Source organism: Amblyomma maculatum, chromosome 6, assembly GCF_055883805.1.
Source record: "Amblyomma maculatum isolate TAMU_Amacu chromosome 6, ASM5588380v1, whole genome shotgun sequence".
NCBI lineage: Eukaryota > Metazoa > Arthropoda > Arachnida > Ixodida > Ixodidae > Amblyomma > Amblyomma maculatum.
The window spans coordinates 135,791,580-135,817,097 of NC_139349.1; the positions used below are offsets into that span (position 1 = coordinate 135,791,580).

At 46.6% G+C, this 25,518-nt stretch overlaps 1 protein-coding gene across 1 annotated transcript in view; it reads right to left on the reverse strand.

Moving 5' to 3' along the window:
* The window catches only part of fra (neogenin protein frazzled), a 356,063-nt gene extending 341,255 nt beyond the window's left edge, over window positions 1-14,808 (reverse strand). The window contains exon 1 of the mRNA XM_084607459.1: window positions 14,481-14,808. Within this exon, the coding sequence (XP_084463585.1) occupies window positions 14,481-14,571 (91 nt within the window). The 5' untranslated portion in view covers window positions 14,572-14,808. The remainder of the gene's footprint in view (window positions 1-14,480) is intronic.
* Between the last annotated feature and the right edge of the window lie 10,710 nt (window positions 14,809-25,518).

The following is a 25,518-nucleotide window of genomic DNA, read 5'->3' on the forward strand; positions in this document are numbered from 1 at the left end:
CCCCTTTAAAACCCTATCCATGAGTCGGGAAAAACAAAATGGAGCATTTTTGAGCCCGAAACTCATCATTGTTGGCTGGTAGCTGCCCGTCGGAGTGACGAAAGCCGCGTATCTGCTGGCGCGTTCAGTGAGCGGTACTTGCCAGTATCCTCGAGTAAGGTCCAGCGTAGTCACATATGCCGCTCTACTGACCTGTTCTACTCTCTCCTCAATATTCGGAATAGGATACACTTGATCCCTGGTGAGAGAATTTAGCTTTCGGTAGTCTACCACAGGCCTAGGGTCTTTACCTGGAGCTTCTACTAAGATCATAGGCGAAGCATAATCGCTTTCCGAGGGTTTTATTACTCCCAATTCCAGCATGCGAGTTACTTCCCTATCCAGAATTTCTCTTTGCCTTGGAGAAAATCGGTAGCACCTTGATCGCACTGGCACGTCTGAAGTCAGCTCAATATCGTGCTCAGTCAAATCAGTTCTGCCTGGCCTGTCCACGAAGCAGGCCTCAAACTCTGTTATTATCTCGCCCAGATCGGACAGCTGGGATTTCTTTAGTTCTCCTCTCTGCTCCGTCTTTTTGAGAAGCTCCTGAGCGTTGCTTCCCTTTCCGCTGAGGCAAATCAAGTTGTCCCCCATCTCCTCGGGAAGGTTTAACGTTAGATTTACCACGGCTTCCCTCTGCACATAAGGCTTCATAAGATTGCAATGATAAATACGCACTGCTTTACGCCTATCGGGGATTTTCACTGCGTAGTTAGTGTCAGAAAGCTTTGCAACGACTTTATCAGGTCCTTCCCACTGTACTTCGAGCTTATTCCTGAGATCATTGGCTTGCTCCATAGCTAAGTCCTCTCGGGTTCCACTTAGAAGTCTCGTGAGATTACTAGACTCTGGCGGCAAGAGGTTACTCTCAAGAACGTCCTCATTCCGCGTCTCATCAAGCTCACTTTCAAGTTGACATATCTGAGATGCCTCGCTCTCAAAGTTTTCTAACCTGCTATCTTCCGCATTTACCACTGTTTTAACTGCCGTTTCCTCCGCTGTGGATTTTTCTGGAATGAGCAGTGTAGCTAGTTCTCGCGCCTTTGAACGTGTTAAGGCTTGCACAACTCTGTCTCCGAAAAGGACGCCCCTTTTTCGCAGTAGCATGTCCGATTTGTTGGAGAACAAATACGGATAGCACTTAGGAAGCTTTCCTGAAACGGCAGCCTCGGTTGTTAATTCGCCGAAAGGGCCCTCGATGACCACGTTCGCGATCGGCAAGCACACACTCTGTTCCTCAACTACCTGGCGGATCCACGCACACTGTCCTGTATAGTCGGAAGGCGATACATACGCCGGATGGACAACATCCATCGTTGCGGCCGAATCGCGCAGTACCTTGCAAGGCTTCCCGTTGACTACTAGGTCATGCAGGTAGGGTTCTAAAAGCTGCATATTTTCATCGCAGTCCCTGACATACGAGAAAGCAATCTTTTCTTTCCGGCAGTTGACGGCAATGTGACCCTGCTCATTACACCTAAAGCATGTGAGCGGCTTCCTAGCCTCAAGCTTTTTCTTTGTGTTCTGCGCGTTGGTCACTTCCCCACTTTTCTCACTGCCGTCCTTTCTAGGGCGTTTGCCTGAAGAAGCCTTCCTTTCTTCGTTTGCAAATCTAGCAAAGTGCCTTTTCTGACGGTTATTCACACTGAACTTGGGATTGCGGGGCCTATCCACTGCTGGGTTGCTGAATTGTCGACGCGAAGCGTACTCCTCAATGAGTTCGGCAGCTTCAGTTGCCGACTTAATTTCGCCTCGGTCCTGTAACCAATTTCTTTCTTTTTCTGGGAGGCAGTTATAAAACTGCTCCAAAAGAATTCGCTCGACTACAGCGTCCCTATCACTGTAGGAATCAGTGCTCTTTAGCCACTCGCCCAAATTAACTCTTAGATTGTACAGGAATTCAGGGTAACTCTCGTCCTTGGACTTAGTAGCATTCCGAAAACGTTGTCTGAACGCCTCGGCGCTAAGCCTATACTTTCTCAGAAGGCAAGCTTTGACCTTCTCGTAGTTGTCCGCGTCCTCCTTGCTTAGCCGCGCGACAACCTCCGCTGCCTCGCAGGGCAGAACCGTCAATAATCTCTGAGACCAAGTGTCTCGCTGGAAGGACAGTTTTTCGCAGGTTCGCTCAAAGTTAGCCAGATACAGACCGATATCCCCTGATATCACATATGGCTGCATGTACTTTGACATCTTGAAATCTGCCTCCTTGTTGAGAAGAGGTACCGCTAGCTGGGGACAATTGCCCGACCTCTTGCTCAACTCTAGTTCTAATTTCCGGAGCTCAATTTCTTGGTCCAGCTTTTTTTCTTCTCTTTCACGCTTCTTTTCCTCTTTTTCCCACTCACGTTCGCGCTCCCTTTCCTCTTTTTCCCTCTGACGTTCGCGCTCACGCCTCTTTTCCTCTTTTTCCCGCTCTTTCTGCTCTTTTTCCCGCTCCTTTTCCTCTTTTTCCCGCTCTTTCTGCTGTCTGAGCTGTTCCTTTTTTTGACCGATGAGGTTCCATGCTTCACTGAGCTCCTCATCATCGGCTCCCAAATCTGTGATTGCCTTTATAATCAAAGGTTTTCGTGCCAAACCACTTGTATCAATTCCCAATTCCTCACACAATTGCAACAGTTCCGGTTTCTGCAGCTTTTGTAGGTCCATGATCGCTCCGAGTGTCGGCTACTTCCAAAACAACAGTGCAAACTACCAAACCTAAAGGCGTTTCAACACTTTTTTTTACCAGTTCTAAAATCTAACCCTGTTCTAGAACCTGGTCCACATCAGAAGAAAAGCCAAGCACTCACCCACACATGCGATCGATGTTCCGAGCTGCTCTCTTGTTGGCCGATTGTTGCGCCTGCTTGTTGCTTGAGATGCCACCTCCGATCACTAGATGTTGTGGCTTGCAGATTCTGATCCACCTCCAATCACCAGATGTTGTGGCTTGTAGATTCAGATCCCACCGCTGCCACCAGTTGTCGTGACGCTGGGGCTACGTCGACCCGGCCTTCACTTGGTAGCGTGCAGAGACTCGGGGTTGAAGAAGGACTGAATCTTCGAAGTTGGTAAAATATGTACAAGCAGGTTTACTGGCACTTTGAGAAAACGTATTTACAAGAATATTTACATGAAAAAGAAGGGTACATCAGCAAAATGGCAAGCGTTAAGGGTTCATAGCGAGAAGCGACTGGATGAGCCGTTTACCCAGGGCTCAGAGCGACATTTCGTGCTCTGCAGCGTCCTTAAAAACCCCCTATGTCCAGCCCCTCTCTGAAGATGCTGACCAACCAAATCCAGGGCACGCCCCTCAGGTATCGGCATCCAATCGAACACATCACTGCACTGATGGTCTGAAGCACTGACTGGTCCGGCATTCATTCGTTGGGCGTGATCACTTGTTGGCGGGAAAAGCTTGGGAACGGCGAGGAGAGGAGGTACATTTCTATTCTTCAGCAAAGAAACCACAGGCTGGTTCTGGGGGTTTTACTTCTCAGAAACCCGAGTGCACGTGGCGCCGCATAGGGCTCCCAACATGGTCCCTTTTCGACAATTGCAAATCTTTCCTACATTCCCGGGAAATCACTTAATGGCCGTATGAGTCATGCTCTTCTCTTGTCCTGCACGTCAGCGGACATGTCACTCTGTCGTCTCCTTTGGATAGGAGGCATTCATCACTGGAGGATAGCACTTCTCGACTGGAAGGGTGAACAAAAGAAAGCACTTCCTGCTATTTCCCGCAGGGGGACGTTTCTTTGTGTTTTTCCAGACGTTCTCTTGACAGGGCCAATTTGGCATTTGCAGGTTGTCCACAAAGCAAAACATGCTTACAAAACAGGATTCCTGGAAACAGGCTCACTTAGAGCCAATGGACCATCACCACATATTCACAAAACTTTTCCATGCCCACAGGCGAACAATAGAGCGCGCAAATGCGGATGCTTGGTCGTAACAGCGCCCTGCGCTGGTCTCCTTCACGAGCAGCCTTCATCGCCTCCCGACACGCGCTGCATGATGTCGCTGCACGTGTTATTATAGCGGACCGGTATACGCATTGACACAGGCCTATATAGCGCTCAGGGCGTGTCCAGGCGGCAGATAAATTAAGCTTGCCTTTCGCAGCGGTGGACCGGTGAGAGCGTTACTTGCAGCGGCCACCTGCTGGGCGCTTCAACTGTACCGAAGTCCATTTGTTTTGGCGGTGTCTAATTATCCAGCTGAAATGGGCCGCTTTCTTCCCGTACTGCAGGACTATCCGACTATGAGCACCCACACGGTAACGACGCTGTCTGACAGGCTAAAGTGAAATTCTCCTGTCATGAAAGCGCAGTGACTGTCTCACTTCATTGTGGAGACCTATACCACGTTTGAGGGATGGAAGGTGAGAGTGAAAGAAAGAAATAAATTCTTCACTCATATCTCTCCTTCTTTCATTCCCACTCTCTTCCTTTTAAGACTCTAAACCGCATCCTTGGGCTCAGCTGTTAGACTCAAAACGACCGAGCCACCATTGCAGCGCGAGTTGGCGCACACATGGCGCACAATCGCGTAGCATGTCGCCGAAGGGCACTGGGCAGGGGCGGATTTCAGAGTGATGCAACGGGCGATAGTCCTCAAACTGTTTTACATAGGGTCCGTTCGAATACAATTTTTATAGCGAAAAAAGAAGTACAAGAAATACACGGTTAAAGTGAAGCCGACCTTGGCATTGGGTGGCTGTGAGTATAGTGAACTAGAAAGTATTCTAGTTCACCGTAGCTGTAACTGCTCACAGGAGTGTGCCGCCATGTCATGCTCACTCGGAGATCTTTACCGCAACCATACATCCCAGCTACCCAGGTGGTCGAAATTTCCGGAGTACTCCACTACGGCTTCTCTCATAGCCTGAGTTGCTTTGAGACGTTAAACCCCACAAACCAAACCTAACCAAACCATTCTTCCACCAGCCGTCCAGAATCTTCTACGGCAATAACCACAGTCCTCGCGTCCGCGCGCGGGGCAGCGGCGAGCACACGTGCTCCCTTCGGCTTCGGGCTGGGCAGAGCAAAAAGCGCGCGTCAGCAGTACGTCTGGCGCGAAACGCGAGCAAGACGGAGTGGCAGCGCTTTTCCTCATTTTCTCTCCCCCCCCCCCCCCCCCCTGCCTCCGCCCCCTCTCTCTGCCTTCGTCTACTTTCTAACCTGGTCCCGAGTCATCCCGGCTTTGTGGGAGAACCACGCACCACTACCTTTCTCGGTGACGAAAAAAGGAAAGAAGAAAGAAGGAAAATAGGAACCGCCCAGCGAAGAAGGCAGGCGGGCGAAGAAGGCCTGCGCGCTTCTCTGCAGCAGAGCAGGGCAGCAAAATAAGGTCCTCGGCACAAGGAGGCGGTGTCCTCCGCAGTCGCCGGCCGAAGAGCAAACAGCGCGCCGTCGGGCCGCGCAAAGAAATCGAATGTGCCGAGCAGAACGAGGAAGGGAACACGAAATGCTCTACGGGAGGACCCTTCGACCGCACTGAGATATGCCAATCCGCTCCAATGCACTGTTTCGCACTAGAAAAAGGAGGCGAGGGGAACGAAGAATAAAGAAAGGAAGGCCCACTAGATCACCACTTTTGCAACCTTCGACTCACTAAACCCTACCAAAGTGTGTGTACACACACTGTGATGGTTCGGACATATGATTTTGCAGCTAAAGGAGAAACATTATCGAAATTGCTCGGCACAGTCACAAGAGCATGGACACATCCTCTCTCTAATACTTACACAGACGGTTGCTCAGCACAGTTTCTGAGAATGAGTATAAGAAAATAGCAGCACTTCTTGTCAAGCCTGTTCGTGGCTCACACGCAAGGCTTGCGTTTCGTCTCAATTTAAGAGCACTGCTTTGTGAGCAGTGCGCTCTTCGCTTTTTTGCGGTTGAAAAGAGGGGAGCTCTTTCGGATTGCTCCCAGAGTACAACAAAGTGCGAAATCTGTCCTACATGTGTCTCAAGGGTGGAGTTTTTCGCGACGGTAAGAAGGTAGAGGAGCTTTACGAGGGGGAACCATGCCGATAGCCACTCGCCGGACAACGAATTCGTCTTCGTTCGCTTGCTTTACGCTTAGCTGGCAAGGATGCAGAGACACGTCACTCGCCTTGTCTCATTTCGTCCGAACCATGCTGAAGTTCTCGCTGTGAAACAGTTCTTTTCGAGATTAGATCTTGAATAACGATTTCTATTGTATTCTATCTTTAACTATTAACTATTTATTTGTATCTGTCTGTATTCTCCCTAAACCAGAGGGCGAATACAGAAGAAGGAAAAAATGTTTTGAAGAACATTATGACGTCCGTGGGCGGAGGCAACAGGCATCTGCGCGTTCGCCAAAAACTAAAGCGGCAGCTTCGCGCGCGCAATGACCAAGAGTGCCGCAACAGGGAGAGTGTGGCACTCATGGTCATTCTCCAATCTCGACAAGCAGCAATTAGGTTTCACGGTTCACCGGGCCGGCAACCTCCAGCAGGAATGCAGAGGCGCGCGCGCTGCTTCAACCTCGGGGCTGCCTCTTTGCGGCCAGTTTAGAGACGGCGAGAGAGAGAGCGCCGGAACAGGCTGAAATGGATCGTGTTGTTGACTCGCTCGTCTCGGCCACTGCCGTCCATTAGGCCACACTGCTATACAAGGGTGTTTCCGCCTTTACGGTCGACGCGTCTTTCGCGTCCACCAAAGTTTCCGAGCTGTGCGGCTCGCATACTGATCAGCCCCGGGCGCAACACTGAAAGCGCCGCGGCCGCACGGTGCGTTCGAGTGCACCAGTGTCCGTGCCTCCTGTAGTGGAGGAGGAGGCCGGGCGATGAAAGAAACCGGAATCCGGAGCAGCGCTGCTGCAACCCCCGGGGCGCGTTGCCGTTCGGTGGCCGGCTCTGCATGCTGATTTGCGCGCGAAACTGATACACGGCGCGAGCGGCCATTCGCCCATAAATCATATGCGCCGGCAGCGCGCGCGCGTTAGGCGAAACGCGGCTAACGCTCGAAAAGACCGGTCATCCAGCGAGTTCGGACGGAAAACAGTACGCGCAGCCATTCCCTTTCTGAATACCGCCTTGCTGCGAACGCGCCATGCATGGCAAAGGTGGCTGCAACGGCACAGGCAGGCACTTTACAAGTCGAGCTTGCTATGCGCATTTCTTGGCCGAACAGCAGTTCGAAGTTCTCCTGATTGAAGTCCAGAGATAATTCTGCTAAAAAAAAAAAAAAAAGGGGGGGGGGGAGAAAAAAGGGGGAGAAAAAAGAAACTACTAATATAAGGAGGCAAGGAGACACAATCTCCCCAGTACTATTCACAGCTTGTTTAGAGGAAGTATTCAGAGACTTGGAATGGGAGCAGTTAGGGATAAGGGTAGATGGAGAATACCTCAGTAATCTGCGATTTGCTGATGACATTGCCTTGCTAAACAACTCGGGGGATGAACTGCAAATTATGATTGATGACCTAGACAGGAAAAGTAGAAAGGTAGGCTTGAAAATCAATATGCAGAAGACTAAGGTAATGTTCAACAGCCTCGGGAAGGAACAGCAGTTTACATTAGGTAGCGAAATACTGGAAGTAGTAGGCGAGTATGTCTACTTAGGACAGGTAGTAACCGCAGATCCGGACCATGAAAAGGAAATAACAAGAAGATTAATATGGGGATGGAGCGCATTTGGCAAGCACTCGCAGATTATGACTAGCAGCTTACCGGTATCGCTCAAGAGGAAAGTATACAACAGTTACATCTTACCTGTACTCACCTATGGGGCTGAAACGTGGAGGCTAACCAAGAGAGTTCTACTTAAGTTGAGGACAACCCGGAGAGCTATGGAACGAAAAATGGTAGGGGTAACATTAAGAGATAGGAACCGTGCAGAGTGGGTCAGAGAAATAACTCAAGTTACCGACATTCTAGTGGAAATTAAGAAGAAGAAATGGACATGGGCAGGACATGTAGTGCGAAGAGAGGATAACCGATGGTCGCTGAGGGTAACAAACTGGATTCCAAGGGAAGGAAAGCGTAGCAGGGAGCGGCAGAAAGTTAGGTGGGCGGATGAGATTAAGAAGTTCGCAGGGGTCAAGTGGATGCAGCTAGCACAGAACCGGGTTAAGTGGAGAAATATGGGAGAGGCCTTCGCCCTGCAGTGGGTATAATCAGGCTGATGATGATGATGATGATGAATATAAGGACTTTGCTCCCCACGAGGTATCCCAACCAGTCCCGATGCCTTGACTTCCTTCGAAAGTGGCTATTCTCTTCACTGCATATTTGGCAGTTCTAGCGTAGCCTGAAATATGCAGCTTTCGCGCATTTTCAAATAGGTGCGACATCACAATTTGCGAGCATATAGTTTGTCAAGCAAATCTCTTAGATTCTCAGCCAGTAGTGATCCACGATACTCCCTCAAAGAGGAACCACCACGCCCCTTAAACTGAGCGCAAAACAATCGCCATTCCTCCCTAACTAACCGGCCAGCGCAATAATCGCCCGTTACCTGCCTCGTGCCGACCAGATGGCTCCATAAACCCTATCTCTGCGCATGGCCATATCCTTGCTCTACTACAGGGCACTGGGTCAAACATTTTAAAAATATACCCCCACGAAGCGTCCCTCAAACCTACGCCTACAACACCTTCGACTAGAAAGGCAAAGACACCTTCAAGCAGCAAAAAGGATTTAATGTACAGAAATATTGTCGCCTTCGCAAACTACAAACTAATGATTACAACAGCTTCTATGGACTGCGAGCAATAGACTCGGATTCGCTTGAATAAAAATTGAAATATCGTACGGGGAGAAAGCAGCTATACCTCTACCCCGTGGGCCTGTCAGAAAAACCAAACTGCAGGTGTTATCGAACAGCGGCATGGAAGGAGTGGGAGGTAGACGAATAGAGCCAACGACAACCCATCAAAAGAGCAAGGGCAACAGCATTAGACGCCAACCACTATATAGCCCGCAAACAGAACTCGCGATAAAGAAGGCTTCACCATCGAAGCCTCCCGTGATTGAGAGTCGCACGAACCCAATCAAAATACCAACCAAAATACCCAACGGGACAAGAAAGAGGCCAGGCAAAACGGCATCAATTCAATAGTAACGATTCTTTCCGAACAGTCACAGAAACGGCACAGTACTCAAATGAGCAAGCGCTCTTTTTCACTGGTCTTAGTGTTGGCTAGTGATTAAGCTTTTCCCTCCTCCTCATCATCGCCAGTTTCGTGTTCTACGCTCTTCCCTGCACACGATTATCTGTCTTCATCAGGTGGCAGCCGAAATTTCCGGTACATGCACCGTTATTTCCGCCCCCAAAGCCTTCGATTGAACGACAGGCTTCATCTCGGAGCAACTGCAAGTGTCGACACAAAGTGGCAACTGCGTGATATATTAATGACCTAATTCGAAAGCAAATACTGCAGACGAGCTTGAAGTGCCAATGGTTTTCAGCCACCCTCGAATGTACCGGTCGTCCCAGCGTGTCTAGGCTTTTCTCAGAATTCATCAGTACCGAAGTGTTCGATGAGTCTGCCTATACAGCCAGCTTTTATTAACCTGCAAGGCAGCCTCGCAGATTAATAAATCAGTGCTGTCTATACAGAGCGGAAGCTTTAGCACGACGTGAAAACGCATGTTTGGCACGTCCCTTTGTTCGCTTCTGGTTGCACTGCATTTGAGTTAAAGAAGGCAATAAAGAAAAGAAAAAAAGCCTTTATCCTCGTCGTCTGAATACCAACTAAACGTGTGACCGTTCATATTGAATCCTGATTGGGGAATAAGCAAACGAACTGCGGACAGTCCAAATTACACGTGCGAAGCGGCTGGTTGTCTTACAAAAACCCTTTGTCGAAAACGGGCGAGAAAGTGGCCGGCAGGGCCAGTATATGCTACAGCCATAATTATAGTCGCTCTCGTCGCCCGTTCCGCAACCGCCGTGGCTAAATATCCCAGCCGCAACAGACTGTCACTACCTTCGAAAAGACGACCACAGCAAGACACCTAATCATCACCATCATCAGCCTAACTATACCCACTGCAGGGCGAATGCCTCTCCCGCATTCCTCCAATTAACCCGGTCCTGTGCTAGCTGCATCCACTTGACCCCTGCGAACTTCTTCACCTCATCCACCCCCCTAACTTTCTTCCGCCCCCTGCTACGCTTTTTTTCCTTTGAAATACAGTTTGTTACCATAAGCGACCATCGGTTATCCTCTGTTCGCACTACGTGTCCTGCCCATGCCCATTTCTTCTTGATTTCCGCTAGAATGTCAGTAACTTGAGTTATTTCTCTGACCCACTCTGCACGCTTCCTATCTCTTAATGTTACCCCTACCCTTTTTAGTTCCAGCCCTCTGCGTTGTCCTCAACTTAAGTAGAACTCTCTTGGTTAGCCGTTTCAGCCCCATAGGTGAGTACAGGCAAGATGCAACTGTTGTATACTTTCCTCTTGAGCGATACTGGTAAGCTGCTAGTCATAATCTGCGAGTGCTTGCCAAATGCGCTCCATCCCGATCTTATTCTCCTCGTTAATACTCTTTCAGGGTCCGGATCTGCGGTTACTACCTGCCCTATAAGTAGACGTATTCGCTTCCAGTACTTCGCTACCTAACGTAAACTGCAGTTCCTTCCCGAGGCTGTTGAATATTACCTTATAGGCTTCTGCATATTGATTTTCATGCCTACCTTTCTACTTTTCCTGTCTAGGTCATTCTTTGTAGTAGTTGTGAGACACCTAATAGGTGTTAAATTCTGGCAACAGCATCGCCAGCATTACAGCTGGCGTGCCTCTGTTGAGTCGAAAGCCCTGAATGGCCTTGAAGTCCGAAAAGTCATTTAAGCACAATCGTAAAGCGCATATATGCTTTCAGTGCAGTGCAGTCTTCAAACATACCTCTGCCTCTTCCTCCTTTATCATGTTTTTTTTTGCTTCGCTTCTGAAGTAATGCCCACTAGTCGAAACTCATTTCTCGAAATTCCTGGAATCGCGACTACCTGCACAAAATGTGCCCAACGACTCCAAAGGTGAGAAGTTTTTCACGCCGACTGAGAAGGGCGCTGTGATATACGCTTTCCACATGTAAAACACCTTTCACGAATCGCAACAGCGCCCCCGCAAAAATTTAGCGGGCAGCCCCGGCAGGCCCGGATATCTTAGATGCCATCTCGTATTTCCAATTAATGTAAACCTTGTCCCATAATTTTCCCTTCCCAATATTTCTTAACAATGAGCTCGGTTTTTGAAATTCCTCCGAGAACATATGCCTCCCTACCTTCCAAGCTAGGCGGCAGCATAGGAAGCGCGCGTTTTTTTCCCGGCGGCGCGGATGGGTCCGCGGCTGGGATCGCCGTCCTAATTGGCGCAGGAAACGGCTCTGCCGCAGGAACTACTCTGGTGACAGAGACCAGACATTCCCACGCTGCTTCATTTCCGAGCGCTCCTCTTTCGTCGGAAGAAAGAGATTGCCGCACGTCGCCCAGCGCACAACACACACACGTACGGGGGCCGACGAGAGCGCTGCAGACGTGTGCTCTCATCGTTACACGTCAAGGGACGCAAGCACGCGCATACATGTTGTGCGTGCTTACATAAGCCGCAAACATTTGTATACACCGCTGTGAAAGCTGCACGGCTGTACACGTCAGGGCCAATGTCACTGATTTATGTGGGGAGGGTCGCAGGAACGACGGACGATGAAAAGACGTTGCTGTAAAGGGGCCGACCCCGAGTTGCGCACAGAGAAGGGAATTTTGAGCGCAAACAGAGCGACAGGGGTGGCGACTCATTACACAAGTGACCTGAGTAACATTTTGGAACAGACTGACAGCAAATGGCATGTTTGCTTATACACTTCATAAGTAAACATCAAGTCAAATATTTTCGCTATTTTGACTTTTTTTAGATTCAAAGGTGGATTATATTACTCCGATACGTTCAAGCATCATCACAAGTTTGGAGTTAAAATCGATGAGCAGCATATTTCTGTTCTCTAGCTTGTGCATATCATTTTTGACCCTACATCTGTACAGAGATAGCATATCTTGTGGGGATGTCATTAATAAATAGCCCATTATGCGGCGAAATTGTGTTTCGCTAGATCTGATGGCAAAATACTGAAGTAATTTGTTTGTACCAGTTTTGGAGCAATATTGCGTTTTGAAGCAGATGGGGCAGGGAAAGCAGTTTGGAGCAGAGTGGAGCAAATGGCGCAGCACTTCCACCCCTGGCGTTGACTGACGCCATAGGCTGAAGTGCTTTAGGATCGGTGTAGAGGCGAATATGATGTGAACCGGACAATGAACCGATGGCCGGCCCGTCAACAGTCTTCTCGTGACAAGCTTAGGACAAAGGCAGTGGAGACACAGGCATGACCCAGAATTAAAACTCTGGCCAAAGCCAGCCAGAAGCCTGACACCGTGCCAGTAGCACGGGACCGGCAGTCAGGGGACTTCAGAGATCTCCCGATGTTGCGTCCGAGGGAATGGCGCTAATTAACGACGGATGGCGCATGACGTGGTGTTCATCGGCCGGAAGTGAAAATGATGACACGCCGGTGCATTACCCCGAGACAGTAGTGAGGGGCCCTTTTGTGCTTATCGGAAGCCCCCTTTACACACAGTTCCACCGGCCGCCAGGACCCGGGCCTCGCGGCGTCCGAGCGGCGTTGCGGACCGTCGCTTCGGGATGATCGATCACGAGCCAAATGCAGCGCGAAGCAAAAAAAAGCTGGAAGTGAAAAAGGTGCGACGAAGGGTGCATCATGTATACGGCCCTCGGAAGTAGCACTGGCAGTAATAGATAGGGGGCCCGCGTGTGAAGTCCCTTCGGAAGCTGCGAGATATCCCCTCTTTTCCGGGCGCTGCTCTCTTTTCTTGGTTCTTCTTGCTTCACATCCATGGAGTGATCTGTTCTTTCCACGGTGGCCTAGCGAGCGGTGGACCTTCCTTTCGAGCGCAAAAAGAAAGAAAGAAAAAAGAAAAGCAAAACCCAGAGGCAGCGCAAATAACGGGACAGAAAATAAATGCTGGCGATCGTGGCACCGTAAGCCTTTCTTCTGTTATGCTTAACCGGCATTCCGCAGGGCGCAAGTTAAGGAAGGAAGTTAAGGGAAGGCGTAGGAAGGAACGCAGTACAGTTTTGTGAAGAAACCCGCAAATACATAATTGTTCGCCAGGACAACAAAGGTCAAGCTCAGTCTGCTAGCCGGGACCCTACACAGACCGTCGATAAGACAGACTCTACTGAGAGCTATTAGGACATAATCAGCGAATGCTAATAAAAAAAAAATAAAAAAAATATGTGCAGCGTTCACGTTAAATATGCACATCACTGCACAATTTCGCTCATGGCCTGCTTCTTGTGACTGTGCAAAGCGGAAAACGCGTGCTGTAAAAAACTATGCGTATACCGTTATGTTCGCAAAAGGGGGCATATGAAAAAGTGAACAAAGCATCTCCAACGCGGGAGGTGCATCGTATTTTTCTTTTTTTTTAGGTTTTGAGTTACTACGAATTTATAGCAGTTGGATCCAAACAACATAGTATTACTTGAGGGACCGCCAATGACACACAACTCCAGCCCAGCAGAGTCTACTTCGCAAAGCGTGAGAGAAATTTCAAGGATGCTTTCAGAGAACTTCGATTGCAACAGCAGTGCGTTTATAGTCGAAATAAATGCTAAAATAGCGGATTTCGTCAGCAAGACTGACGCAATGAGATTGGCTTTACAACAGTTCAAAGTAAGAGACCTGCGCGCTCTGTTTATGAGCACACACGGAGAGCTGGTCTGACTAGTACAAGCACTAGACTGAACAGATATCCCAGCCATAATTACGAACTCCGACGTTGCTCATAAAATCACAACTAAGAAAATTCAAAGGAAAGCGCTGCGGCGTGGATCTGCAAAAGTTGTTTTGAAACTGGCGCTACACACATAACGGAGCCCCATCAAAGCAACCATATCCACTCAAGTTTCGTGACCGGCTTGCCTAGCAGACAGGTTTCGTTATAACTCTGGTTATATGCTCAAGACCAGAAGTCACCGAATCACCAAGACATCCCTCGGATATGCACATGAGCTACGCGACTCGCGGACAATACCGACGCACGCTTTCCCATTCTCTCCGGAGGAGAGGAGTGATGCTTCTCCGGATGAGTCAGTCGAGGTGATGCGGAACAAATGCAGCGATATGCGCTGCGACGAGGGACTTAGCGAAGGTGCTGAAAGATTGTCACCGCGCCCGTGGACCGAACGCTGAACGCAGATGTACGCCAACAGCAACGAAATCCGCTAACAGACGACGGCGCCTAAGCCTATTTGAAGAACAGGGACGGGCAGAGAAGCGCGCCTCGCGAAGCGGAGCGGAGTACGGCGATCGTTTGTTTACATCGTCCGCTTAGATTTAACGTGTACACAGTAAAAAGACTTCAGAGGCGTTACGGCGTAGTTTCGCAGTGTCCAAGAACTGACCTTTGACGGTGGTGAAGACGACGGTGAGCACGTAGCAAATGGAGAGCACGAGCCATCGTAAACCACGTTGCTTTCGGTGCTGCCGAGCCATCGTGTTATGCCCCGCACAGGATCAAATCCGAGAAAACGCTCATAAGAGATTCCAACTCTTCTCCGAGTCGCGAAGTCTGCGAAGCGAATGCTAACGCCGCGCACTGTCAGACGATGATCCACTGCGGCCGCATCACAACGCCGCTGAGCAAGGCGTGCGTTTGACAAGCCGAACACCACAGACCCAAACAACTCTCCAGAGCACTCTCTCCGGCCGAATATGGTGGGTCCATGTTGAATTTTTACAGCGCTGTTATGGCAACCGAGTTGGGGACGCCTTCGTGCTCGCCAACCAATGGGAAAAAAGAGAAGAGCACACTACGCCTCTGGCGTCTGGTATCAAAACTAAGCAACGCTTTCGGTTTCGGAATGGCGAGGTTCTTGTTTCGGTTCTGCTGTGGGCGTGATTCCTCACTGCGTGCGGCAAATTTCTACACACTTTTCGTAAATTTTAACGGCATTGTTGGTAATAATCTGTAAGTTTGTAATATACACAAATGTGCTAGCCTGAATATTGATGTTCTGCGTGTATTAATCGCTCTTTGCACTGCGTAGGCAGCAGCTCACAAAAGAGTTTTATATTGCAGGACTCTTCAAAAACGTAGTGTCATAACTCCACCTTCTAACAACCACTTGTCACAATTTCCATTGAATCACTGCGAAAGCACTAAGAACTCTTAATCGGGAGAGAAATCTGGAACCCCTTGGGAAAGTATACTGTCGTAATTATATGAACCACTTACATGGCTGGCAGGTAGAAAGAGCCGAGAGAAAACCATCCTTTGGTAGGTGTTCTGGCAGGTGGCAGTTATTTAAAAGGTAACATATACAGCGCGTTGCACAATTACCGGCACGCTGTAGAATGCTTCTCCCAACTAAACCGCGCGATCCTCGCAGCTCAAATTTAGCTCAGACAGAAAATTTGTCGTTTGTATTTTTAATAAAAAATTTGCTTGGGATATTTGCCTGATTCAATCAGAAAAAACCGAAATGTTCTTATATGCGGCGGCGGCGAAGCAAAAGAAATCACTGTCCAAACACTGACTCCAGAGGCGCCATCTTGAGCTGTTTTCAGCAACTTTCAGACAACAACGAAAGGCAAAGGGAGGTTGTTGCACAAGATGGCGCCTCTGGTGTTAGTGTTGGGGTAGTGGTTTCTTTTGCTTTGCCGTCGCCGCATAGGATAAGAACATCTGCATTTTTCTGATTGAATCAGGCAGGTATCCCAAACAAATTTGGCATTAGAAAATACTAACGACAAAATGCCATTTCTGTGCGAAATATGAGCTGCGAGGATTCCGCTGTTTAGCCGGGATAATGAAAGAAACATTGTACATCGCGCTGGTAATTGTACAACGCGCTGTATATGACCAAGCGTTGATTGGCCCGCAGGCTGTGTGATGTCACGAGACCACGCGACATGGCCAAATAATTGGTACAATATCTGGCAGACGGCGGTTGAAAGTGCTGATTGGTAGTCGAGGAGTGTGACGTCATGAGACCACGGGACACGGAGAAGCTTCCAGGTGATAAAGGAGGCTATGGCAGGTGCCAAGTATGACGGCAGTAGGTTGCATCCACAGCCTGGGCATAGGACCGCGCAGTTTTTAGATCAGGCAAAGCTCAGCCCACTGCTAGGAGACGCGCGCATGAGCTGCGTGCCGTGCCCTGAGCCCGTTTGCCGAATAAACCCATTACACGGCCTTCTCGGACGGAGACCCTATCCTCTATCAGGTTTCAGGCGGCCGTTGTGGCGACCCTGTTTTGCGGAGACGTTGGGCGCTACAAAACTAAGCCTTTCCAGGGGCCATAGTAAAAGCATGCTTCCGAAGCGTCGGCGCCGCTCTACCAGCGTCCTCCTTGCTGTGCGCCACGATCATTTGTCGAATACTTGAGACGCCATTTGGAACACCGTCCAACCAGAGCTCGGATTTCACCGACGCCGTACCCTGATTCGCCGTAGGCCCTCTCTCTCACTTTCTTTTTTCCTCTCTCATGTTGCGTTGTGCGTGCCATGGTTGCCAGTGAAGCAGCCCCGCCGGGGTGGTGCAGTGGTAAGATGCCCGACTACTGTGCCGGAGTACCCGGGTTCGAACCCGACCTCGGCGGCTGCGTTTCGATGGAGGCGAAACGAAGAGGCGTCCGTGTGCTGTGCGATGTCAGCGCACGTTAAAGATCCCCAGGTGGTCGAAATTACTCCGTAGCCCTCCACTACGGCTCCTCTTTCTCTCTTTCCACTTTCACTCCCACCTTCCTCCCTTCCCTTACGGCGCGGTTGCGGTGTCCACAGAAAACAAGTGAGACATGCATGTTACCGCGCTTTTCCCTTCCTATAAATAAATAAAAAAAATCAGTGAAGCAGCAATGTCACGCGAATAAGTAGGTGCTAAAAACAAAAATAATAAAGCGATAAAGAGCACATTGCGCTACAGAGAAAAAAACCTAGCAGCAATATTGCTTCCAATGGAATCGCAGGTGGTGACTTATTCCCCATAGTTTTATTTTGCTCTTATTATTCGTTGCGATACAAATGTATTTGCAAGACATAGCCTTGCAGGTTAGGCAGTTTACTGCTTTACATTGCAGATCCTTCACATCAATGTTGAAATTAGAAGCGCAGAAACCGTTATATCATCATTAAAGCGACACTGTGGGTAAATTGAAATTAGCCCATACTGACAGACTACGGCATTTTAACAATGAAGAGATGACAATTCTCACCAAAAATAGACAAGACTGAAAACGAAACTCAGGTGTAGCCATAACCAGCCAACTTTGCGAGTTAACTGTATGCATCAAAAAATAGTCCAGAGGCTATTACATGCAGTCACTTCAAAACTAATGACAACCAGTGCTTCATGTGTGGGTGCCAAGAGTTTGAACCAAGTACTATGAAAATTTCTTAATCTGATTCTCTGATCCATAAATTTTATTTATTTATTTATTTATTGCTGCTGGACAAATATTAACATAATAACTAAAGAGCAAGATAATGAGTTTTTACTGAGCGCAATAATCAAACATCTCAAAGCCTTGTTAAATGCTTGCATGACAAAGCAGCTGTAAAGGTAGAAAAAGGTACTTGGCAGGTTATAGTAACGTAACAACTCCGCCGTGGCGGTGCAGGGGTTCGAGCGCTCGACTATTGTGCTCAAGGATGCGGGATCAAATCCTGTCGCTGCGGCCATTTTTCACTCAAAGCAAAGCGCTAGGCGCTCGTGTGCTGTGGGATGCCAGGGCATGTTAAAGAACCCCAGGCAGTTGATATTTCCAGAGTCCTCCACTACATCGTCTCTTATAGCCCGAGTCCCTTGGTGATGTTAAACCCCATAAACTAAACCTATAGTGAACTAGAATACTTCTAGTACACTATAACTAAACCAAACCAGTTTACAGGAACTGACTGCTAACCTGGCTTAGAGTATAGTGCACTCATGCACAACTATTTGAGAGGTTACCTTTAATTATTTCCATAATTAACCACCCACTCCATTTTATATAAAGCCAGACCAGCTGTTCACATCTATGATACGAAAGCAAAGAAAGATGCTAAAAGATTTAGGGAACTCTGTATGGTAAGGTGTAGTTCTTTAATGATCATGTTTATGCATTACAGAATTTTTCGAGATACTGCGCAATTCATACAAGCTGCATACTTCAGAAGTGTATGTGCTCAAATCACTGCTGGTTTGGAAATAATTGATGTAAGACTATAGTAAGACCTTTCTAGCTTAAGACGGCCCCCCATTACGACATTCCACAATATTTCTATCAAACAAAAATAGCATTTTATTCCCAACTAGATTTCAAACATCGCCACAGATAATGTTGTCGTAAAATTAAAATTTTTAGACCCATGATGCTTACCGCAAAAAGTCATGGGGTGCATTTTCATTTTGGCTCCGTCTTTGATATGTGAAAAAAAGAACAAAAGAAAAACACACTAAACATCAATCGTTAACCTAGCTTATGCAGACAAGGACCGCAAGCACCTATACTTTTCACAGAAGCTCACTAGGATAAAACAAGGACCGAGCGACGCAAACAAGCGCAGATGTCTTCTGGCGGGCTAGTTGGTGCGAATCATTCATTTTTAAAACTGCGCGAATAAAAAAAGGACTGAGCGAGAAACACAGGAACACACACAAGCGCAGATGTCTTCAGGCGGGCTAGTTGGTGTGAATCATTCATTTTTAAAATTGCACGAATAAAACATTAAGCGAATTGCGTGAATAACGTGTTCCTGTGTTTCTCGCTCAGTGCTTGTTTTATTCGCGCAGTTTTAAAAATGAATGGCTCACACCAACTAGCTGACTAGGATGCCTAAATTTGACAAGCCAAAACGCAGCTGTTACTTTAATGTGATCTCCATATCCATCTGAAAGAAAATTTAGAGAGAATAGAATAGCCTTAAGCTCGAATTTAGGACAGGCAGAGTAAGGCAGAGTGCCTACAAAAATTATAAAGTTCATGCAGCGCTGCCTGTGTGTATTTGCAAAGTGCAGTAAAATATTAGAAGCATTTATTTTCACTGCACACTAACAAGCTCTGAACCAACTTCAAGAAGCTGATATCTAGATGTACGTACAGGAACTGGTCTTAAAATCCTACTGTCAAGGCTTTCACAGCAAGGCACACATCATGTATGAGAAATAGCTTAATGACAAGATGATTAACTGAAATCCCCAGTCCCCATGGGGACTGCCATTATGCAACCAACTTGCAACAGCAAATTAGCTCCCAAAACATTCTTATTTGTCATGGTTTTCACTGTAAGCAGTCCCCATTATGCACGAGTGTTGAGCAGATCCTGCTTACAATAAAAACCATGACAAATAAGAATGTTTTGTGGGCTAATTTCAATGAAAACAATGACAAATAAGAATGTTTTGCGAGCTAATTTGCCGTTGCAAGTGGCTTGTACTTACATATTTGTATCTTTAGCAAAACATCAGGGGGCATCCTGAATTATGAACCAGTGTTGAGCAGATCCTGCTGAGATAGCTATGAAGAGGATGCCATAACTCTTGCACACAAAACTTTAATGATACTCATGAACCCTATACCGACAAAAGGAAATACGGTATATTTCGGTTGGTGCAACATTAAAGTTAGTGTACTGATATTCTTTCCCTCGGTTACGGAGAAGCAGTAGGAAGACCACAAATCAAGTCAGCATGGTTTTACAGCACATTCAGCATTCGGTGAGATCTTATGACTAGACTACATGCTATGTGGCAACATGCAGAGAGCCATTCTCATCTGCCAGCAACTGCAATATAGCTTCTGCTTTGCTATGATGTGAGCTGTGAACTGCGTATGGGAGGCAGTGAAGCCCTAGCCTGCATAGGCTTCCTGCAACAGCGTTTTACTGTAAAAGTGAAATAAATGTTGAAGTATAAAGACAACAGCTAGACATGCCACCTTTCATTAATGCTTCAAAGGTTGCTCGGAGCTTCCCCAACTATTTATTAATTCAAAAACTGTCACATAACACTCACCCTGAGGCGGTGACATGAAGTAAACCATGGGAAATGAGCTGCTGGTAAGGCAGGTAAATTAATTCATTCAGTGCAGGAAACCTAGCTCCACCCAACACGCTGTCTGGAATTATTGAACGTCATATTGCTTAAAAAAAACTCTCAGCAGCTTTCAGTTTCAAGAGTGTGAACAAATAGTTCACAGTAGTGGATACAAGCACTACTACACGACTGCAGAATGGTTGTGAGAGCAGGTTAATTTTCCTTCAGCCAGTATTCAAAAGAGATGAACAGATTTGTGCTACATTAGACACGGAAGTTCATCTTATCTCTGGCTGGGACATACGTAATCAGCTTTTAGAATATCCTCTTGAACACATTCTAAAAAAAAACAACAAAAAAGCCCACCAGTTTTGTAAGCACTCAGTAAACTGAATAAGATAATTGCTTCCACTTCTTTTATAAACTTCTCAATTAGTCGGCTCTCATAAGTGATGCAGCCTTCTGTATACGTTAAGCCTTATACAATGCTCACAAGGAACAATGATCCGAGAAAGTGAAACATCACAAAAACAAACACACACAAAAAAAATGCAGAAGTGAAAGTCACTGCAGGCACATATATGTGGTCAAATTTGTGCAAAACAATTTCTGCTCGGGAGGTCAATCACATGTGAAGTCCTTTACGAGCTTGTAATGTCTTGGTGGTGAACCTAAATACAGGTGCATAAAGATATGTTAAAAATATGATGTGGTTCATAAATGTCGCTTCTAAGTTTCTTAACTTGGCATTTAAGAAATGAAACTCTCTTATATCCCGTGAATGAGCATCACTAGAAAAGCTAAGTCCATGAACTGGGCACATGAGTACAGAGCAAAGTGCTTTGCAGTGTTTAATAAGGTTTAATATGAATAGTCCACGCACAAAAAGCTTATTGATGCTAGAAAGTGTTCTTTGAGTTGTTATTCACCTTTCATTCTGCTTGCCGTGTTATACACTGCACAGAACAATGACAAGTAGTAAAATCCTGAAAAACAATTCAGAGCATTGTAGATGATGTTTTGAAACAAATTTTTGTCTTTATGGTGTACTCTTAAAAATTTAGCCAATTATAATAAAATGTATGTGCCTCTAGCGTGCCTCTACGCATCATGATAATCATGCTGAAGACGATGACACACTCCAGCGTGCGCGAGACAGGATATTGCGGTTGCGGAACTGAATGCCAACAATGCACTGCAGTTCAGAGGGAGACAGATGACATTTTAAGTTTAGCAACGAAAAACTGAAACTCGTGTTTTTCAATGACAGTGACGGCAGCGAGCATAAGATACAGGAAATCACGTTGGAGGTTGTGGATAAGTACACATATATTTGGATGTGGTAAACAGCGAAACTGAGTATCTAACGGAGCACGAAAAATATGTAACAGTTAAAGGTAGCAGGAATGCAGCAGTCATGAAGAGCTAGAAACTGTGAAATTACAATAGGTACAAAGTAGTAAGAGGGATTTGGAAAAGGGCGATGATTTCTAGCTTAACTTTTACCAATGTAGAACTGTGCAAGATTAGAGGTCCAGTCATGGTTGGAAACTAAGCAGTGTGAGATAGGCAGGCTTGCTATGGGAGCAGATAGAAATGCACTAAATCAGGGTTGACCTGGGATGTTCTTCATTCAAAGGCAGGGAAACTAGTAGTAAGATAAAATTTGAGCAATGACTGAGAGAAATGGGAGGCAATAGTGGGCTAGGAGAGTTTTCAATTATCTGAACATGAAAAATTGACACCAAAATGAAGGAATTGAACTAAAAAATTGGCAAAAAAATATTTGGAGAGCAGTAAGGGGACAAGCCAGGAATTATGCATTAGAAACGGAGAGGGGTCTGAGGAAAATAAATGCCGGCCTAATTTACACTGGAAGTGTACAGAATGTGTAAGCATGAAACCATTTATAGTGAATAGGGTTTAGTACCCTAAAGCTACTCAAGAGATGAGGGTGCTGTGGTGGAGGGCTCCGTAAATTTCAACGACCTGGTGTTTTTTATTGTGCACTGACGCCGCACAGTACACGAGCGCCTTGCTTTTCGTCTCCATAAATAAGCTGCTGCCGTGGCCAGGATTTGCTCCTCTGTGTCCTTAGGTTCACCAGTCGAGCACCGTAACCACTGAGCCATGCATCATATGGCAGGGTCGAGCAAAAAATAGCTGAAGAAAACATCTACAATAATTCTTGGGGTACCTCACTGTTGTCCAAGGCAAGTACCAGCTTATTTGAGGACTAAGACACGTAGAGTCAAGTACCAAAAGATAGACACATCATAAAGTTCATGTGAAGACGAGAAAGTGGTTGAAGGCATTTTCTGTAAAGTGCTTATTCCTATAGTTCGAGGCCCCGGTGATATAGCCAAAGCACTGGGGCTTAAGAATAGTGCAGAAAAAATAGACTTTGAACAGTAGAAACAACCAAATGAAGGTTATTTGATTGGTGGCTAAACCCAATGCGAGTAAGTACAAAATATATTTCTATTCAAGGTTGCGTGGCTCCTGCCACCACTGCCTGATTCAAATGGTTCAGCCTTGGCCATCCATTCGTGGGAAGATGGTGTTATCAGGCAGTTTCAGATGATCAACGCTCTCAATTCCGTGTCATTATATGCCTGCCCAGAACAGCACTTCCTGTACCTCTGGCGTTGCACTGAAGTGATGGCGACGAAAACACATTTGGAGTGCACAGGTACGGGCCTCAAAGGAATGCACTGCCCTGGGCATTGTCATACATCTGCTGGGTTCGTAAGGCACTTTTGTAGGTGTGGTATAGAAAAAGCATTGAATTTTCAGTGAGCTGCTTCAGCAATGCTTCCCCTCTTCCCATACACATCGGTGCGCTTCCTGTTTTCATGGCAGTGCACAATAAGCACAGGAACGGGCCATATTTGCCTTCTAACCTATGAAGACACTTGCCGCAGGCAGTGAGCAGGCATGCCACAGCGAGGCGCTCATCAGTTAGGGCTTATGGACTCAAGTCTAACCTTGTACTCCACTTTGCTGGATGTTTCCCTAGCCTCCAAACTTAACCATCCATGGTCACCTATTTATAGTATAGCTTCATTCGCCAGTTTTTGACACCCCACCACAAGTGTGGTCGACCTACATTTGGCTGTGCTCTAGCCAATTTCTGGTGGGTGACAACCAGTCATGGGCAGTATCGAAGGTACATGTATCTTCGATACTATCTTTAAATACATTTTTTGTATCAGTATCAGGTATCGAGTACTTAGTACAAGCCAGAAGGCATATCTTTGCTTGCAGTGCATCCTTATTTCCCCCCCTACACGAAGTTTCCTTCAAATGCCCTGTCTCCTTAGCCTCCATCTATTCATATTCCCTTTCTTTAAAACTGAAGGAGCCAATGGCAAGTAGGTGCTCGTGAGGTTGTTTACTTGTGAGCACTGAGTTTACAGACACACAAAAACAAATATCAAAAACGACAAAGAAACACCAAAGATGACAAACAGGGAGCAGGGACCATGCGCACTTCAACCCTAGCTGCTCTCCCAACCTTTGCATACCGCCTCCTTGTCCGTCTCTGAGGCATATGATTCTTGTAAGCAGCATGCTCAGTATGCTGACGAATGACCCTAGCTCTCTAGACCCTTGAGCTTCACATGTCGGCTTTGCTTGGCGGCAATAACATGAGCGTCTAAGGCCTCAGTCGGACAAGATGCAGTCAGCTAACTGCCGTTCTTGTAGTTTACAGCATTTGATTCGAAACAAACATCTTTCTTTGTAACTGCGCCGGGAAGAGGCTTCCTCTAGGCTTTTTCTGTAAAAACTATTAAGTCTAAAATATTAAGAAATACAGGACGTAAAAACTATGTAACTGCACTTTTCCAGCACGTAAATTTGAATAACAAATCCATGGTCAAAGAATTTTTTTGCCAAAAACATTTCAGCGAGACGTGAATAATACTTGCGAAGATACCCTTGTTTCATAAAGAAATAAACTGTTAATATGTTTTTGAAATATATGAATACTGACATCATACCAGCCACTCTCTCTTAAAAAGAACAATTTTTTCTTTTATCTAAACTAGACTAAGTCCTCAAGAGACTCAAGTGGATCTTGACTTTGTTAACTACCTTCAAGATCCTCGAGTCGACGCGGCTATCATCAAATGTAACAGTGCGGCGTGCTCGTCTAGTTATATACAGAGGCTTTGCTTATTTGCCTCGCTTACAGAACGCCCACATCGCGGGGCTATTTCGTAAGTAATAAAAACATTCAGCCATTTTATTTTTGTTACCCTCTAACTTTTAACACAGAATGCGAGCTTCAAAAGTCTGCTACCGAACTAATATAATAATACCTGCTCAGTTCCCCAAGCGCATGCAGCACTGAGCTTTATAGCAAGGAGAAAACAGAGGAGGCCATCGGGTAAGTAACATGTAGTATATGAAATGGAAAGCAACAAAAGAAGTTTCAGATTTAATTGTATGTAGCCAAGTGCTCACAGGGTGGTTCGTATGAAGAACACTAGCTTAAAGAAATTGTTCGTTAGGCTGCTTTTGGAAGCTTTGTAACCATGGCTTCAATTCAATGTGAAGTTCTGACAAGGCCAGCTGCCCAGACAGCGGAGCTTAAATCCGTGCTGTCGGATTTGTTTAAACCCTTTCATAGAAACAAAAACTGCGATATAGGTACCGCTGAAAGTTCTATTAAGCATGGTAAAATTTTCCAGCTTCGCTAATAATATTAATGCTTTATCATATTGGGATTTCAGAGATGTATTGAAGTATCGAAGATACAGTATCGAGTATCTGTATCGGAAATCGATTTCGGTTCGGTATCTTGTATCGTTATTGGAAATACAATTTTTCAAGGCATCGAGTATCGGTAGCGAAGATATTTTTTTAAAGTATCTTGCACAGCCCTGCAGACAATTGCGTTGGCCAATGAGTCTTGGCACATGAGCAGACGTCCATATGTCACAGACCATAATGCACCGGTGACATACCCAACAGCATTGACAACTGAAAATGCATTGTGCTTTAAGTGCTGCCTGGTGGACCTTGGTTTCATGAAGCCTGAACATGTCAGCCTCGGAGCACAATACAAATTTTTAGAGCCCAAGTATTTGTATGACGTGCCAACTGTCAGGGTCTCCTCCATCCAACACTAGGGACGGCTGCTCGGACATGTCTCCAGCAAAGTGGGCCATCGCCGACTTAATACCCTAGTGTGCATGCATATGTTTCTGAAACGTATAAAGGAATTCTACGAATATTGGGGCCATATATTAGCCACTATGCTTAAGCAGCCACAAGACATGTGCCCTACGAAGGTACAGTAAACAAGAATATACATAATTTAGCAGACAGTGTCTGTCTCTCCAAAAACTTCATCTGCTATGGCCTAATTTAAAGACAGTGTGATCAAAACTGCTGCTTGAAACGTGTGGATGAAAACG